Below are 17,220 nucleotides of genomic sequence, written 5' to 3' on the forward strand. Positions count from 1 at the left end.
ACAAAAGCTCCCTATTCCTTTACTTTTGTTTTGTCTTGTCCCTTTCTATCACTGGAAATTAATCCACGTTTTAGTTTTTCTTTCTTCCTTCCTTCCTTCCTTTTATTTCTCTTTTTCTTTCTGTCTCTCTTTCTCTATTTCTTTGTCTTTCTTTCTTTCTTTTTGTGAGAATAACAAAATTCTCCATTTTCTTTGTTTGTAGGGTTTTTCTCAAAGTTTGCTCTTTTTTTCTAATTAGACTCAACTGAGCCCTAAGTCCCCCTGCCTGCATTTCTAACATCACTATGTCAATGCAGAGCCATATCAACCGCAGCTCCAGGTGTTTCTCCAGCAGCCTGGAAACCAATCTTCACACAAGCCCCTCAGGACTATTAGGCAGAGAATCTAAACCTCAGTTCTGTCAGGTCTCAGACACTGGTGGATGGGCTTCTCCCCCCACCCGTCTCTCATACACCATACAGCCAATGAAATATTAGTCTCATTTCCCCAAGTAATCAAATTTCTTTCCAGTCAATGCAGTCAGGGAACAGCATGCCCACGAGTTTACTTTCCTATTATGAACTGTTTGTGTTACTATCAGATCTGTTTCCAATTTCAGGGGCTACAATTTGCAGAAACCTAAAACTAGCTTCATATACCTGTTCAGATACTTGCTTTTCAAAATGTTATACCATAAAACAATATATATATATATATATATATATATATATATATATATATATATATATGTCATGAGAAAATTTGGCACTGAGAATTTAGCATGCAAAGGGCCAAGACAATCAATAATATTGTATTTTAAATAATTTCTCTCTCTCTCTCTCTCTCTCTCGTGTGTGTGTGTGTGTGTGTGTGTGTGTGTGTGTGTGTGGTTTGCATGCATGTGTGCCACAGCATGCCTGTGAAGGTCAGAGGACAACCTTGAAGTGTCTGTGCTCTTATTCCACAGGCTGAAAGCTAATCTGGTTGGCCCATGAGGTTTGGATTCTCTTGGCTCAGCCTCTTATGGTGACAGGCTCACTGGGATCACAGACACGTTCCATCACTTTTCATATAGCCTTATGCAGGTGCTGGGGAGGATCGAACTCAAGTGAGCAGGCTTTGTAAGCATCTTTAACTGCTGAGCAATCTCCCCTGCCACCTCTCATAATATTGTTTGAAAGCTTATGCTAAGGATTCCTTTCCATAAAATATAATGTATATACTAAAAACTAATGTATTTTTTCAGTCCTGAGGACTGAACCCAGGATCTGTCTACCACAGAGCTATGCCGCTATGCCCTGTACTTTTTTTTGTTAAAATTTAAATTTCCTGTAATAACACAGTTCCAAACACATCTTTTAAGTGTCATTCAAAGGTGAAGCTTTTCAACATATCCATGTAAACCCCATTTAATCAGGCTTTAAAAAAGTAAAAAAGTATAAAAAGATAAGGGTCAAAGTTTAGCCAATAATTTACTCAACACTTATGCCACAGTCCAAAATGTATATTTTCAGTTAAACTGCAAGATTCATTTTGCAACATTTGTCTGTGATTCCAGTAAGATTTAAATTCAAAGTTAAGAGAAAAAAAAAATCACTGACTAGGATGTGGGCACTTCCTATGTGCTGCATTGGTTCACACTGTAGTTCCTCCTCAGCCAGGTCGTCCCAAGTACTGAGTCAGGGGCTTCCTGAATGAAGCAGATCTCAGGGACATCCCTGGGGGCTGACCTTCCTCCCAAGACAGACAGATGACAACAGTGTTATGGCCATCTCTCACTGGTAACAGCGCACCTTACACTGACACTCACATCCTCCCGATACTGCTGGGAATGATCTACCCATCACGTGTATCTGGTGTCTCACCCAACACATCGGGAAGTTTTGAGCTCCAGAGGCCAGCAGAGTGCCACAAACAGCAGCCAATCCACATTCTGTTAAGAAGAGAATGAAGAATTGATGTAACTAACTCAGGACAGCACTCACTACCCAGCTAGTAAGCTCGTTTAAAATGACTGTTTAATTCTAACCAAAAGGATTTCTTTCATTCAGAATCCAGAAGATTCAGAATGGAAGACAACAAACATTAAATGATGCTCTGAAAACTACACAGGAAACTGGGCAAGGAGATAACTGTGTTGATACTTAAAGTAACTTTTAGGAGACAAAATATTCTTCCCAGACACTTGCTTTATAAACACCCCTTTCAATATACTTCTGGGAGTTATTGTCCCCTTTCATGTTTTTTTTTTTTAATATAATCTGTGCCCCAGTTGGAGAAGGAAGCAAATTTTTAAAAAAGGATGACCTATCACCCTCTCCTTCTAAAATAGCTTTGTGCTATAAGGAGGTGTGAGAGGGGGCAAGAAGCAAAAACCAGGAATCTCCAAAATATATCCCCACCAGAAATGTCTCCAGCTCTGATTTATTTCCCTTGTGGCTACTGGTTGAATCTGGTAGAACTTGAGTCAAAAGAAGCAAGAAGCTCACTGCTTCTAAAACCGTATTACAATTTTTGAAGACCATTCCAAAAACAGTGCAACAGTGGGACACGCCCTCTCAGAGGTAGCATCTGGAGGGCATATTGACAGAGGTGATGGGTGACGAGCTCACATTCAAGGTCCAGAATTCAGTTGTGTCCAATTCCATTGGTCTCAAGCAACAATAAATTTTAACCCTGGGACAACAGCATCCAGGAAAAGGTGTAGCTATCACATTATTCTGCAGCACAAGGGGTGGTAAATGCTTCTGATGACCTTAGGTATCAGGTGCTGGGGGTACAGTGATAAGCTAGAACACAGTTCCTGACACAAAGGAGTCAGTGCCATGCTGAGGAAGATGTCTAGGTGTAAATCACATTGTGACAAGAAATGGTCGTCTGAACGTTTTGCTATAGACAGTAGTGCTACTATGCTAGGAAGAATGGGCAGTGCCACTTTGCCAGCATTTCCAAGGAACTGCACCCCAGCCCTTTTCTTTTCCTTTTTTTTTTTTTTTTTTTTTTTTGACAGCCTACCAGACTTTACTACACACATAAAGAACTCAAGTAACAGGCAGAAATAGCAGACAGTGGAATAGCCATCATTATATTTGATATTAGAAATGCTTTTGAAAATCTAGTTATTCTACAGCTTTCTTTATTATCAAATAAGAGAGGTGAGCATTTGGAATGACTGAAAGTCACAGACTTCCACGAGCTTGTGAACAGCTCATTCCAGTGTCTTCATCAACAGCCCAAAGGGTCTTCACCCAAGGCTGTCCACAAGCTCACGAAGTTCACACTGTGGACAGACATCAGCCTAGAGAAAGGGTAGCTGCTCTTTCATGAAGCTCCCGACCAGGAACTACTGAGCTAGAAACATGAGGTGGAGTACATGGTGCAACTCTCACAAAACACTTAGCTTCATATTCTCACTTTTGGTTAGAGAAGCGCCTCTTTTCAGATGGCAATGACCAGTGGGGAAACTCAAACCTCAGCGAAGTGCTGGGAAGAGATAACAGTGGTGTGTTCAGCACCAAGGGAGACATCTCTATCACATTTTCTAAAGCTCAGGGACTGTTGGGTGGAAATAATGTAAGAGCCTAAAGAAGAGGCAGGACAGTATCGCTTTTCAATACTGTCTTTCAGACACAAAGTGGCTGATACTAACTACACAAGACCTAAATAGTAAGAGGGAAAAACATAAATAAGGACATCAAAACAGAAGAGGGACTAGTTAGGAAGAAGAAGGGGTTTAGTGGAGGCTGGATTGGGTAGAAGGGAAAAGGAAAGTGGTAGGAGGGGATTATGATCATGACATATGGTCTATATGTATGAAGACTGTCAATAAACCAGTGTTTTATAGATAAAAACACACATCGTTTCTATTGCTTCTAGAAGAACTAAACCTGTACTCACATCTTCATTAGCTGGACAGGAGCAAAATATTTGAAATTAAATTTGATTTCACTCTTTCTACCAAGGTAGTTCTCCATTTGCTTCTCTGGCTATAAATATATATATAAAAAAATCTAGATCCAGGCATTGTGGCACACATTTGTAATCTCAATACTCAGGGCACAGATGCACAGAAGAGTTGACATACACAGGACAAGTGATGTGTCTGACATTCTTTGTTGTACGACCCAAAATATGAGGGTCAATTTGCTGAACAAATGAAAGGGTCACCTTCTATCAATGCCTTTTATCTTTCCTTCAGTTAATTTGGAAGTATCTATTCTTCAAAGACCTGGGAAGAAAAACCCACCTGTAAAATAAAATACTAAACCTTTGCCTAACATACTTTCTAAGACCCGAAGCTTAATTTTGATAGAAATCCAACTGTCTTGCCCCCCTTGTACATAATAAAGAAAACAAATGATTATAAAGATTTCCTATTTTTCCAAGGGAAATCTTATACAAGTTAACTAAGTTGCTTGTACAACTATCAATTTATATCAAAAGAGAAATTAACCCAAAGCAATGTGTGGTGGTTTGATTCAGGTGGCCCCCATAAACTTAGGCATTCTGAATGCTAGATTCCCAGCTGATGGGGATTTGGGAACTAATGCCCCTGGAGGCAATGCATTGTTGGAGGCAGCTTATGGGTGTTATAGCCAGTTTCCACATGCCAGTGTTTGGCACACTCTCCTGTTGCTATTGTCTACCTTATGTTGGCCACGGGATGATGTCCACTTTCTGCTCATGCCATTATTTTCCCCTACTATCATACAGCTTCCCTCAAAGTCTCTAAGCCACAATAAACCTTTATGTTCCCACAAGCTGCTCTTGGTCGAATGATTTCTGCCAGCAATGTGAACCTGACAGTAATAGTGAAGTTGGTACCGAGGAGTGGGATTGCTGCTAGACATCTGACTGTATGGCTTTGGCCTTTTGGAGCTGATTTTCAAGAAGAATGTGGAAGAATTTGAAACCTTGGCCTAAGAGATGCCTTGCAGTGCTTTAAGTACAGCTTAATAGACTATTCTGGTCAGAGTTGATAGACCTGAATGCAGCAAGAACTATGGACAGTGAGGTTTGGAGAAAGAGCATGGGTTGGACTGGGCTAGAAGCAATTTGCATGAGAGGCTTGCTGTCTGTCATGCCCATGTTCTGAGAACTTGTATAGGATTGCTTTGTGTAGAAACTGACTGGTGTGAGCAGAGGGCACAGAAATGAAATCTTTGGGCTGAAACTGCTGCCTGTTCAGCTGCAATTATATGAGAGATTACAACCTTTGAGCTTGGGTCAGCTGACCTGCATTGGGGCAACAGGAGTAACACAGACTCTTTTGAAGGGGCCTGAGTGCTCAAGGAGTATCCTGTTCTTTAAAGTCTGCTTTATTCCCCCCTGGATTAACAAATTGGCACCCTACCTGGTATTATGGAGCATAAGAAATACAGGAACGAGAGGGTCATTGAATTTGCAACACGGTCTTATGTTTTGGAAATGGCCATGGGCAGTGTGAAGTAGATTTGCTGGATGCCTGCATGGAGACCCCATGGGGCTGTGAGGATGAACCATGGATTACAGTGGAGACCCAGTGGAGATACCGGGACCACGAGATGGCTGCTAAGGAAAGCTGCTGACCCTGGATGAAGTTTTCCAGGACTGTGAGTAGCCTAGCAGGAAGGGTAGAATTGGAACTCCAGAGACTTGTTGCTGGTTAGAATTATTGAACTAGGAGACTTGTCACTGACTGGAGCTTCAGAGTTTGATGTTTTCCCTTTTTTAAATCTTGTAGTGGTTGAATATTCCTTTGCTATGCCCAATGCCACGTTTTGTAGCAGTGTAAATGTTTATTCTGTGCCATGATGGGTTTTTTGGTATTATGGCTCAGTTAAAAGACCTTGGATTATGGGGATGTTTGAACATCATTAGGATTGATAAAAAAAAAAAAAAAACTATGGGGACTTTTTAAAGTTGCACTGAGTGCATTGCATCTTATATCGCAGATGGTTATCAGTTTATGGGGGTCAGGGGCGGAGGAATGTGGTGGTTTGACTCAGATGTTCCCCATAAACTTAGGTGTTCTGAATGCTAGGTTACAAGCTGATGGAGATTTGGGAATTAATGTCCCTAGAGGCAGTGTATTGTTGGGGGCAGATTTATGGTAATTATAGCCACTTTCCCATGCCAGTGTTTGGCACACTCTCCTGCTGCTGTTCTCCATCTGATGTTGGCCAAGAGGTGATGTTCCCCTCTGCTCATGTCATCGTTTTCCCTGCCATCATGGAGCTTCCCCTCAAGTTTGTAAGCCAAAATAAACTTTTTTTTTTTTTTCCCACAAGCTGTTCTTGGTCAGGTGATTTCTGCCAGCAATGTGAACCTGACCACAACACAATACCAATTAGTAGCACTACTTTGTTTAAGAATATTTTCTTCCTCAAAGGACATATAAAATAAATTCCTTTTAAAAGAAGGTGAGGAGCTGGGCACAGTGCTGCACACCGTTAGTACCAGCACTCGGAAGGCAGAGGTAGGAAGATTGTCTTGAGTTCGAGGCCAGCCTGAGACTACATAGTACGTTCCAGGTCAGCCTTGGCCAGAGTGAGACCCTATCTCGATAAGCCAAAATTAATTAAATTAAATTAAAAAATAAGGTGAGGATAAGCAGCCTCCAGCTATGAATTCATCTGATTTTAAAAATTAATTTATAAAATGATCTATCCCACAACTGCAAAATATTTTTCCGCAGAGACAAGGGACCTCCGGGTAGCTCAGCTATGCTGTTGATCACTCCTTCAGTCCTCTGAAAAGTGCTCACTCACAAAGTTTGCACACTGAGTGACCATTAACAGAAACGTATTGAGTAGGGCATGCAGTGCACGCAGCTAATGGATAGGACACAAAACATGTGCAGAGCATGATGGCCTCTCCACGTGCTCTCCTAACAATGATGCAGACTAAGTCTGATTATGTGTGTTGCATAGTTGAACTTTGTTCAATAGTCAATTTAAATAATATGGCTGAAGTGAGAGGGAGTTGGATATAGACCCAATTGTCTCTGAGGACACGTTATTACAACACACGAGCCTAAAATCATAATTATGGTCACATGTTTTGATACAACATAAACTTCATTGGTTTGAATTCTACCCAACCCTTCCCCCCCACCATTCCTCTATACAAAAATAGGACATTATATGGCCTCTCTTGCAGGTAGGTACAGCAATGTGGAACGGTTCTGGCTATGACATAGTAACAGATATGTTACGTGGGACTTCCAGGTAGGAAGAACGCATCCTTTTGGCCTTCCGTTCTTCCTCTATACTTCAGCTTTCAGTGTGTATGTGATATCTGGAATTCCAGAAAGCCCTCTTCAACTAGATGCTAAGTGCTGGGTGGGTGAGTGAGGCAAGAGATAGTAAGATCCCAAGTCTCTAAGGATTCAGCGGAGCTGCTGTACCAGTTTATCCAACCTTCTTCTAGACTTGTCATCAATGTGATGGAATGCTTAAGTTTTAAGGCACTAGGCCGATATCTATGACACAATCACTATCAACCATGCTGCGTATAATAGCAAATCTACACTGTTAAAAATAACTACGTTACCTTCAATAGGCCAAGGCATTTTCAAGCTGAGTGTAAAAAGCAGCAGACATCACTGCTTAGTTCTGTTTTTAAAATGAGAAAATATGCTAATATTTTGGGCAAAAAAAAGTCATTTCCATTTGAAGGACAGCATTTTTTCCCCTCTATTTTACCAACATAATGATTAAAATCTGTCAGATGATAGCAACTGGCAGAGCAAGTTCACTTGCCTTTGAGGGAAAACAGAGAAGCAGCCAAGAGAACACTCTGTGTTTAGTGGTCTCAAGCCTTCGGAGAAGTTGAACCCTGAGAACGTGTTTTCCGAAGCTATAAATAACTAGAGGGATTCTGTCTTTATTTAAGCGTCGGGTCTTCTACAAAAGAGCATATTTCTCGGAAGTGCTTCCATGGTGGACATGGATGGTGCTTCTGGGAACAGGTACCATGGAGATGGCTGTGCGCATAGGTCCAAGAAGTTGAGCACTATTGGCAAGAAGAGCTCTCAGGCCAGGAAGACCCCAGGCACAAAGGCCTCCTATATGTGCTCAGCGTATCTACCCAGGGGTTTCAGGTGGGGGTGGTTTGACTGCAAATACCCCCACAGCTTCGGGTGTTGGTGATTAAGCTTAAGTCCTCAGTTGGTGGAGCCTTTGGGAGGTAGAGCCCTGCGAGAGGAGATGTGTCTCTGGGGGAGGAGTTTGGTGTTGATGAGTCTAACCCACCGTGTGTTCAAAGGCAGCTCACACGTGCTGTTCTCTATGTTACAAATGAGTGATGAGGTGAGCCAGCCTCCTCTGCCACGATGAAGCTTCCCCTCCAAACCATAAGCCTGAAGTAAGCCCTTTCATCCCATAAGCTGCTTCTGGTTGAGTGTTTGTCCCCGCAATGAGAAGGTGACTGCCATACAGGTTATCTAGGCGCCTTCAGATTAAAAAAATAGGCACGCTGCACACTTGTCCTTCTTACGAACGTTTGACTTAGCACACATGGCAACTTCCTACTCCCCCCAAAGTATGCCAACTCTAACATACTGAGGCTAGAAATAATCAATACTGACCAAGACAAACCAAAACAATGCAAGACAAGGTCAGTAAAATAGGAGCAAGTATAAGAGACATGGCTTCCCTTGTGGAATGTGGACAGGCCCAGGCTCAGTGTACAAGTGAATGCATATGTATTAGAACCTCCTCTTTTTCAGAGTGTGTCAAGAACAGTTTAAAGGGCTGGAGAGGTGGCTCAGCAGTTAACGGTGACAGCTTGCAAAGGCTGGCAGCCTGAGTTCAATTCCCCAGTGCCCGTGTAAAGCCAGGTGCACAAAGTAGCCCATGCATCTGGAGTTAATTTGCCATGATAGGAGGCCTTGGCACACCCATCCTCTCTTTCTTTCTTGCTCTCTCAAATGCTTAACTAAATATTAAAGTAAACAACAGTATAAAGTCACAAAGCCAAAATCTAACACTATATTATTCATCTTTGTTGGGTCAAATCATGTCTGAAAATGAGAAAACCTATTATACTGAGTAGAAAACAAGGATTGACCTCTACTCCAGCACACATTATTATCTTGTAAGGTCCAGGGAAGAAAGGAACTCACTTGGCCCATGTTCTCTCCCTTATCATCTTTTTGATGCTGACTGGTGGTCTCAGCTGTTAGAACACAGATCCTATCACTTTTAGAGTCCCTGCTGCCTGGGCAGAGATGACCTTAAATCATTGGTCACTTTTCTAGCGCCTTCCAGGCAAGCAGGAATAGGGCAGCAGGAGGGGACAACCTCTGCCCTGCAGAGACTTTGAAGGACCAAACGTCTTTATTATCTCCCACTTTCTCCTCCGTTGCTTCTCTCCTCCATGACTTCTCTCATTTAGCCTATCCCCAGACACACCCCTTTACCCTAGGAACTCATAAAATAGTCCATCCAGTTTTGCTCCTCAGATTTCTTTTTTTTTTTAATTTTTTAATTTTTATTAGCATTTTCCATGATTATAAAAAAAAATCCCATGGTAATTCCCTCCCTCCCCACCCCCCACACTTTCCCCTTTGAAATTCCATTCTCCATCATATTACCTCCCCATCACAATCATTGTACTTACATATATACAATATCAACCTATTAAGTACCCTCCTTCCTTTCTTTTTCTTCCCTTTATGTCTCCTTTTTAATTTACTGGCCTCTGCTACTAAGTATTTTCATTCTCACACAGAAACCCAATCATCTGTAGCTAGTATCACATATGAGAGAGAACATGTGGCACTTGGTTTTCTGGGCCTGGATTACCTCACTTAGTATAATCCTTTCCAGGTCCATCCATTTTTCTGCAAATTTCATAACTCCATTTTTCTTTACTGCTGAGTAGAACTCCAGTGCCACATCTTCATTATCCACTCATCAATTGAGGGACATTTAGGCTGGTTCCATTTCCCAGCTGCTCCTCAGATTTTTTGAGCATACCCCCACCTTACTCTCTCTCTTTGGCTTCAGGACCCCATCATGTTGCCTGTGACAGGATGCTAATTATCATCCTAATAAAGCTCCAATTTTTAAAAAGTATAATCCATCTCAGCACCTTTTACCTCCAAACTGCCTCTCATGAGCTTCATACTCTCACTGCCAAGTCCCACCAAGCAGATGCAACTCCTGCAGCCTTAGACACCTGCTCTTTCTAAAGGGTGTCATACCCCTGGGAACAGATGTTACAAAGACATATTTATATCTCCCCACAATGACACAATGGGCTCTGGAAAAAAAAAAACTCATAACCTTGGTTTGCCAAATCATTAAATGACAAAATCAGTGCCCACGTGTTGGACAGTAGTTTTTAGGGTTTTGTTGAAGGCCTCACAGAGTGTCCTCACGTTCCTCAGAGCCATGTTTCATGACTTTGATGTAATTCTTCCCTTTAACATAAACTCACATCATTGAAGCTCCACTCAAAATGTCTAATGGGAGGGCACTACGATCAAAATATATTATGTCAGATAATAAATTTTAAAATAAGGAGAAAAATTTTTAATGTGTGATCTATGCGTGGAGAGATGGCTTCTTGGCTAAAGGTGTTTGCTTGCAAGATCTGACAGCCTGCGTTCAGTTCCCCAGTAGCCAATCCACATAAAGCCAGATGCACAGAGTGGCACATGCATCTTGAGGTTGGTTGCACTGACGTACCAATTCCCCATGCATGCCCCTTCCTTGCAAATAAATAATAAAAATGTGTAATTCTTAGAGGAATTGGGAGATGAGCAAGAGTGCTGCTTCTATGGTGAGCCTGACCATCAGCACCAGGGAGAAGGAGACAGATGCTGAGGACACTCCACACCAAACAAAGCAGAGATTCAGAGGCTCCTGAGAGCTCATCACTGAAGTAGACTTAAAACACGCCCACCACAGCTCAGGGAATCTTGCAGAAGTGGGGTGGAAAGATTATAAGAGCCACAGGTTGGAACATCATGCCCAGAGGCATTGCCTCCCCAAAGCAACTGACTGCTGCTCTCACATCACATAACCCCCAGCCCCATGGGGAATACCAGCAATCCCACTGAGAAGGGCTCCCTGTGGAGTGGGGGTAGGGAAGAGGGAAAAGACGGTACCAGCACATGATGTGTCCATACAAAGTATGTTCTTAAAAAAAAAATTAATAAAAAGAGTGTGAGCCTGCAAGTAAGACTCTATCCTAAAAGCAACACATTTTTAAAAAAAATAATAATAAAAATTTCCATTTTCAGATAAAAATAAGGTGTAGGTACAGAACTCTGCCACAAATAAATGCAAACATTTCTTTCCCTCCACTACGAAAGATTCTGCTCAATGCATTACTGCATTTTCATCTCTTTTGCTTGTTGACAACGGGATTTGAGAAAGAAACAAAGAATGAATGATGATTACACTACAGCCGAGTACCAGGACAGTCTTGCTGTGAGGAACTGCTCATGCCAATGTCACAACCCTGCCACTTAGACACATGATTTCCCACCACCCTGGCAGGCCACTGAGTATGTGTCGTCCCCTTTTGCGCTGCACACTGGACAGCTGCCCAAGCTGTTCTCGGGCCAGCACTGCCCGGCTCTGACCCGGCTTCCTACTGAGGTCACCTCTGTTCCTTCCCGCAGTTTTGGACCCTCACAGTACAAAAGATTGTCACAGAGGCTGTCAGGGTCGCTGAAGCTTTCAGTCTCACTACTGGATGTCCCTTGCCTACCTTTCTATGACAGACAGGGAGTGGGTCACGATCACTTTACAAAAATCGTTGGAGAGGTCTGGAGAGATGGCTTAATGATTAAGACACTTGCTTGCTAAGCCTAAGGGCCCATGTTCAGCTTGCCAGATCCCACGCGAGCCAGAGGTGCAAAAGTAACACACGTGTCTGGAGTTCAATTGCAGTGGCTGGAGGCCCTAGTGTGCCAATTTTCGTTCTCTCTCTTTCTTTCTCTCTCTCTCTCATAAAAAGGCCAGTCTGTTGGGCTTGTCTCAAAAAAAAAAAAAAAAAAAAAAAAACCCTTGGAGATATAACTATCTGGGAACTGTATATTTTATGGGGAGTTCTAAAGATAGAAAAGTTATTTCTTTGGTGATATGGCTTGGTTTTTACTAAAGTAAAACTATGAATTTGAATCATGTTGAAATTTAATTACCTTTACTTTTCAGACCAGGGCATACAAGGTAAAAAAAAAAAAAAAAAAAGTAACGTAAGTATAACTGACATGCATGAGGCAAGTTTCACAAATCCCTGTTTCCTGTTTCACTTTTAAAATTTTTTTTATATTTTTTAAAATTTTATTTATTTATTTATTTGAGAGTGACAGTCACAGAGAGAAAGACAGATAGAGGGAGAGAGAGAGAATGGGCACGCCAGGGCTTCCAGCCTCTGCAAACGAACTCCAGACGCGTGCGCCCCCTTGTGCATCTGGCTAACGTGGGACCTGGGGAACCGAGCCTCGAACCGGGGTCCTTAGGCTTCACAGGCAAGCTCTTAACCGCTAAGCCATCTCTCCAGCCCTAATTTTTTTTTTTTTAATTTGAGATAAGGGCTCACTCAGGATAGCCTGGAACTGAGGGTGAGCCTCCTGACTCAGCTTCCTGATTGCTGGCATTACAGTCAGGTGCCTCCACACTCAGCTCCAAGCTTTACCTTTTAATGTGTCTTTTTTTTTTTTTTTTTTTTTGCTTTCTTTTGGGGGAGGAGAGCTTGCACACAGAAAAACAGAAAGAACCCTTCAGAGAAGGCATGAAATTAAACCGAAGTTGTACCAAGCCTGGAGAATAAAACAGCAGAGCCGGAGAGACAGCTCAGCAATTAAGGCACTTGCCTGAAAAGCCTAGTGACCTGGGTTTGATACCCCAGTACCCACATAAAGCCAGATACACAAAGTGGTGTATGCATCTGGTGTCTGTTTGTAGTGGCTACAGGCCTTGCCTCATTCATTCTCTCTCTCTCTCTTTCTCTCCCTCTCTGTGTTTGCAAATTAATAAATAAAAATATTTCCAAGAGAAGAAAATGCCAAACTTTAGTGACATCCCCCCTGCCATAAGTTATAAGGACATCTGCAAGGGAGGCTTGGAAGGCTGCCACTTCAGTGAGTGTCCAGACTATGAAATCAGAAGGAAGTGGCAATGCAAGAAGAAGGAAATGTCACCTGGTACTTTAGCAGCCTTCACCTGCTATGGCTAAACACTCAGTCCCCACAAAGGCTTTACTTTTTAAAGAACACAGGAACTGATAAATGACCTGTTCACCTCCTCTATAACACAAAAGCAAAGAGCTGAGCAGGCAAGGAGTGACAAGCATACAAGTCAGGTCAGAAAGACAAGCACACCTGCCTCAGGTCTTGGCAAAGGCAGGTGGCCCAGCTGCTGGCGATGGCTTACATAGGGTCAGGGAAACAGCCAGAAGTATTCAATTTACCATCAGGCCTCACAACATAGATAGCGTCTCACAAGGGCTACTTGGATAGCAGCCATTCTCCAATCCAGAATATTTTATACACTTAAGGGAGAAAGGACCACAACATTTTCCTAATTATCAGCAAAAAAAAAAAAAATAGGAGGAGGGAGGCACCTGGCAGATTGAAAATGGCCTAGCCATGACCTAGCCACAGGGATCATATAATAGCTCAGAGAATCACTGGAGGAGTCTTTAAAGCCCATCTGTTTAAATATCCTTGAAAGCAGGGCCCATTCTCCTGGCTTCTGTGTCTCCCATGGGAGCAGGCATCTAATCAGCACTTAATGATGTAGAACTATAGATCCTCCGCTTATCGGCACCGTCAGCTATGACCCAGTCTCCCCGCTGATGTAGAACATAATTGATTGTGGAGGCATCCTGTCAGGAAGCTTTGTGCCCTACATTTCTTTCCTGTGGAGTTGAAAGGAGTCCTGTGAAAAATACAATGAAAAATGTTCATTTTTCACTCTTATGTGTCTTTCTCCCCCAGTGATAAATACTCCATTCGCTTCCCTTCTCACACCATTGTATCTAGAAAATATTACCTTTGTGTGAACAGATTTGGGGAATCAAGATACTTAATATTTTCCCCCAGAGGGCCTAAGATCCAGTCCTTCCTCTACTGGCATCCACAAGTACAGCTGAAAAGAGCATCTTCTGAGGTCCCTGGGGCATCCCTTTAATTCTCTCCATCTAAAACCAAGCTCAGCATTTATTAGAGGTGCTTGCTTTACAAAACCTGCTAGCTCAGGCTCAATTCTCCAGCACCCATAAAGTGACACATGGGTCTGGAGTTCACTGGCAGAGACAAGAGGCCCTGATGTACCCATTCTGTCTCCTCCCCCTGTGCTTGAAAATATATAAAGTAAATTAAAACCAAGCTGAATCAAAGTATCAGCCTTACCAAAAAACTTCAATGGATTTTGGTTTAGGGGTTAATTAGATATTGTGACCATATTCATATTCTCCAAAAACATCATTATTTATCCCTAAAATAGATGTATGTCATTCCCAAAGATAAAAATACACTTTACTAAAAAAAATATAATGACAATCAATACCTTTAGGTGCATTCACAGCAAACCATTAGGTGTGTTCCCAAGTAGTAAGAAGTGGGAAATAGGGGCTGAATGTGTTAAATTTCCTTCCCTTCCTAACGGCTCTACTAGTTACATGAAATCAACTGAGAGCAGTCTCAAGATAGAAGGTAACAGTTGGTTCAAGCTCTACCTTCCATTCTCAGTCTGATCTATTTTAAGCCCGCGGCAGAGGCAACTTGGCAGCTGAGTGTTTTCAAATTAGTATGCCGCCTCCCTACTTCAGATCCCACATGAGGCCCAGCCTGGGAAGCACAGAGATTCCTGGGAGACAGGAGGACAGGAACCATCTCAAAACACCTATGTCTCAAAAGTACACCACCTCCCTTTCTAAATACTTTTTTAAAAAAATGTCACTTATATGTGGTATTACAAGAATTTATATGCAAAAAAAGTGGTTTCCTGGGGCTAATAAGTTGGGGGAAATGGGGAGATGTTGGTGAATGGGTTCAAATTTTCAGTTATAAGTTGAACAAGTTCTAGGGTACTGATACACAGCATAGTAGCAATGGGTGATCACTCCACAATGGACAGTGTATATCAAATCACTTTGTTGCATACCTTGAATAGACACAATCTTTATTTGAAAAATATTTTTAATATTTTATTTATCTGCAAATGGAGAGAGAGAATGGGCACATTAGGGCCTCTAGGTTCTGCAAACAAACTCCAGATGCATGCACCACTTTGTGCCTCTGGTCTTACATGGGTACTGGAAAATTAAACCCCTGTTGTTGGGCTTTGCAGGCAAGTGCCTTAATGGCTGAGCCATCTCTCCAGCCCTTTATTAGGTTACTATTCTAAAATATTTATTTATGTATTTATTTATGAGAGAGAAGAAAGAGAATGGACATGTCAGGGCCTCCTGCTACTGCAAACAAATTCCAGACACATGCATCACTTTGTGCATCCAGCTTTACATGGGTACGGAGGAATCAAACTCTGGGCCATCAGGCTTTGAAAAGCAAGCACCTTTAACCACTAAGCAATCTCTTCAGCCCCTAAAAGATTTTTTAAAAAGAAATTCATTGATAACACATTTGCAAGTAAAAAATTCAGTTGAGGCTAGCGAAATGAGACAGGTTGGATGAGGCTAATCTGGGAACAAGGTTCAAAGACAGTGACTTCCATCATAGTTTCTCTTCCAGACACAGGATTTACTCTCACTATATCTGCCTAAAAAGAAATGGAAATTTAGGGACATTAAAGAATGTTTCCAAGGGCACACAATCTACATGACCACAGAGTTCTCATTCACCCTGTAATTCTCAGAAGGGAGAGAGGTCTCCACCATCAGATTGTGTAAAATAGAGGATCCACATAATCCTTACTAGATATTTCAAACTGCCCAGTTTTGTTATTACACATTATTCAATAACTTTTTTGTTAGGTTTTGTCTAATATAAATAAAACTATGGTTGTAATTACTGGAGGATTCAACAATCAGAAAACCTTTGAAGTTCAACTTCTCCAAAGCTGAGTTCTCGTATTGAATTTTCAACATGCCCCATCACTACAGAACATTTTCAGTATCTCATGACGTTCAGGAGACCTCGGTATAAAATCCAGTGTCAATAAGTTTCAGTGCACTTATTTGTGAATAGGTGCTGCCCCACTCTTCTGTGAGCATCGTCTGGAGCTACACAATCAAGATTGCACTCATGATAATGAAGTACACTTCCAGGGGATGGCCGCTCATCAAGTGTCTTTGCTGCAGAGTTTAATCACATAGCAGAAACCATTCATTTTCTCGTACACTCCTATTTCTTGAAATATCTCTTTAATTATCTCATCTGCTCCCTATAAAAATGGTGCTCAAGAATTTAATGATGAGTGAAAGACCTTAAGGAGTTTTAAAGTGTGCTTCTCTAGTTCTCATTGAGAAACGTTCAAGAGTTCAAATTCTGTGATCTGAGGAAATGCCAGTAGGAAATGCCATCCTACAGGATAACACATCAGCAGAAGCCCATCTTGACAATAAGCAAATAAAACTACCTACTTACATATTAAGTAACTTCACATTCCTTTCAGGTTAAAACCTTAAAATCATGCAACTTTGCAAAAACAGACCGAAAGAAAAGCTAATGTGGAGTCCCTCTTATCTGCCTGGGATGTTCCCTGAGACATTAAGATCCAGAAATAGAGAAGCTTCTCAGACCCTCAGGTGACACAAGCATAGACTTTTACAAGTGACGAGACAGAGAATCACAGTTCGCAGCTGATTCAAAGCTCCCACATATTGTATGTGACAAACTGATGATTAGGCTCACTGCTGACATTTCTTTCACACAGACGCGGAGGTTTTTAATTTTATTTGGTTTTGTTGGGAGAAAGAGAGAGAGCCATCATGATGCGCACCAACTAGCTCAGAAATTTCATGCACACTCTTCCATGGGTAATTTCAACTGTAGCTTTGCGCTGTATTTCCCACACTCTTAACAGCCCTATTAGCAACAGCTATGACTTTTGAACATTCAACATGGAAAGTGAAGTTGGAATTCTTTTTCATTATTATTCCCAATTCCAAAGGGTAAGGCTCAAAGCACTCAAGCTCCTTGATCCTGCTTTGAATAGTTGAAGTGTAAGCTCTGATTTCTATATGTTTTTTTAAAAAATGGTTTCATAGTTAGTATAATTGAAGAACGACCCAAGGCTATAAGCACCCAGTCATGGGTTGGACTGTTACATATTTTTT

At 41.8% G+C, this 17,220-nt stretch overlaps 1 protein-coding gene across 8 annotated transcripts in view; it reads right to left on the reverse strand.

Moving 5' to 3' along the window:
* Window positions 1-17,220, reverse strand: part of Ldlrad4 (low density lipoprotein receptor class A domain containing 4) — a 435,013-nt gene that overhangs the window by 80,976 nt on the left and 336,817 nt on the right. Inside the window, exon 2 of one of the 8 annotated variants that reach the window (XM_045142979.1) lies at window positions 1,845-1,912. The exons of 5 other annotated variants lie outside the window; for them this stretch is intronic. In XM_045142979.1, coding sequence (XP_044998914.1) covers window positions 1,845-1,911 — 67 coding nt within the window. In that variant the 5' untranslated portion in view covers window position 1,912. Of the gene's footprint in view, window positions 1-1,772; window positions 1,913-17,220 lie in introns of those variants that run through there. 2 more of the 8 variants (XM_045142980.1, XM_045142981.1) reach the window with 2 other exon arrangements.

This window comes from Jaculus jaculus, chromosome 2 (assembly GCF_020740685.1).
Source record: "Jaculus jaculus isolate mJacJac1 chromosome 2, mJacJac1.mat.Y.cur, whole genome shotgun sequence".
Classification (NCBI taxonomy): Eukaryota; Metazoa; Chordata; class Mammalia; order Rodentia; family Dipodidae; genus Jaculus; species Jaculus jaculus.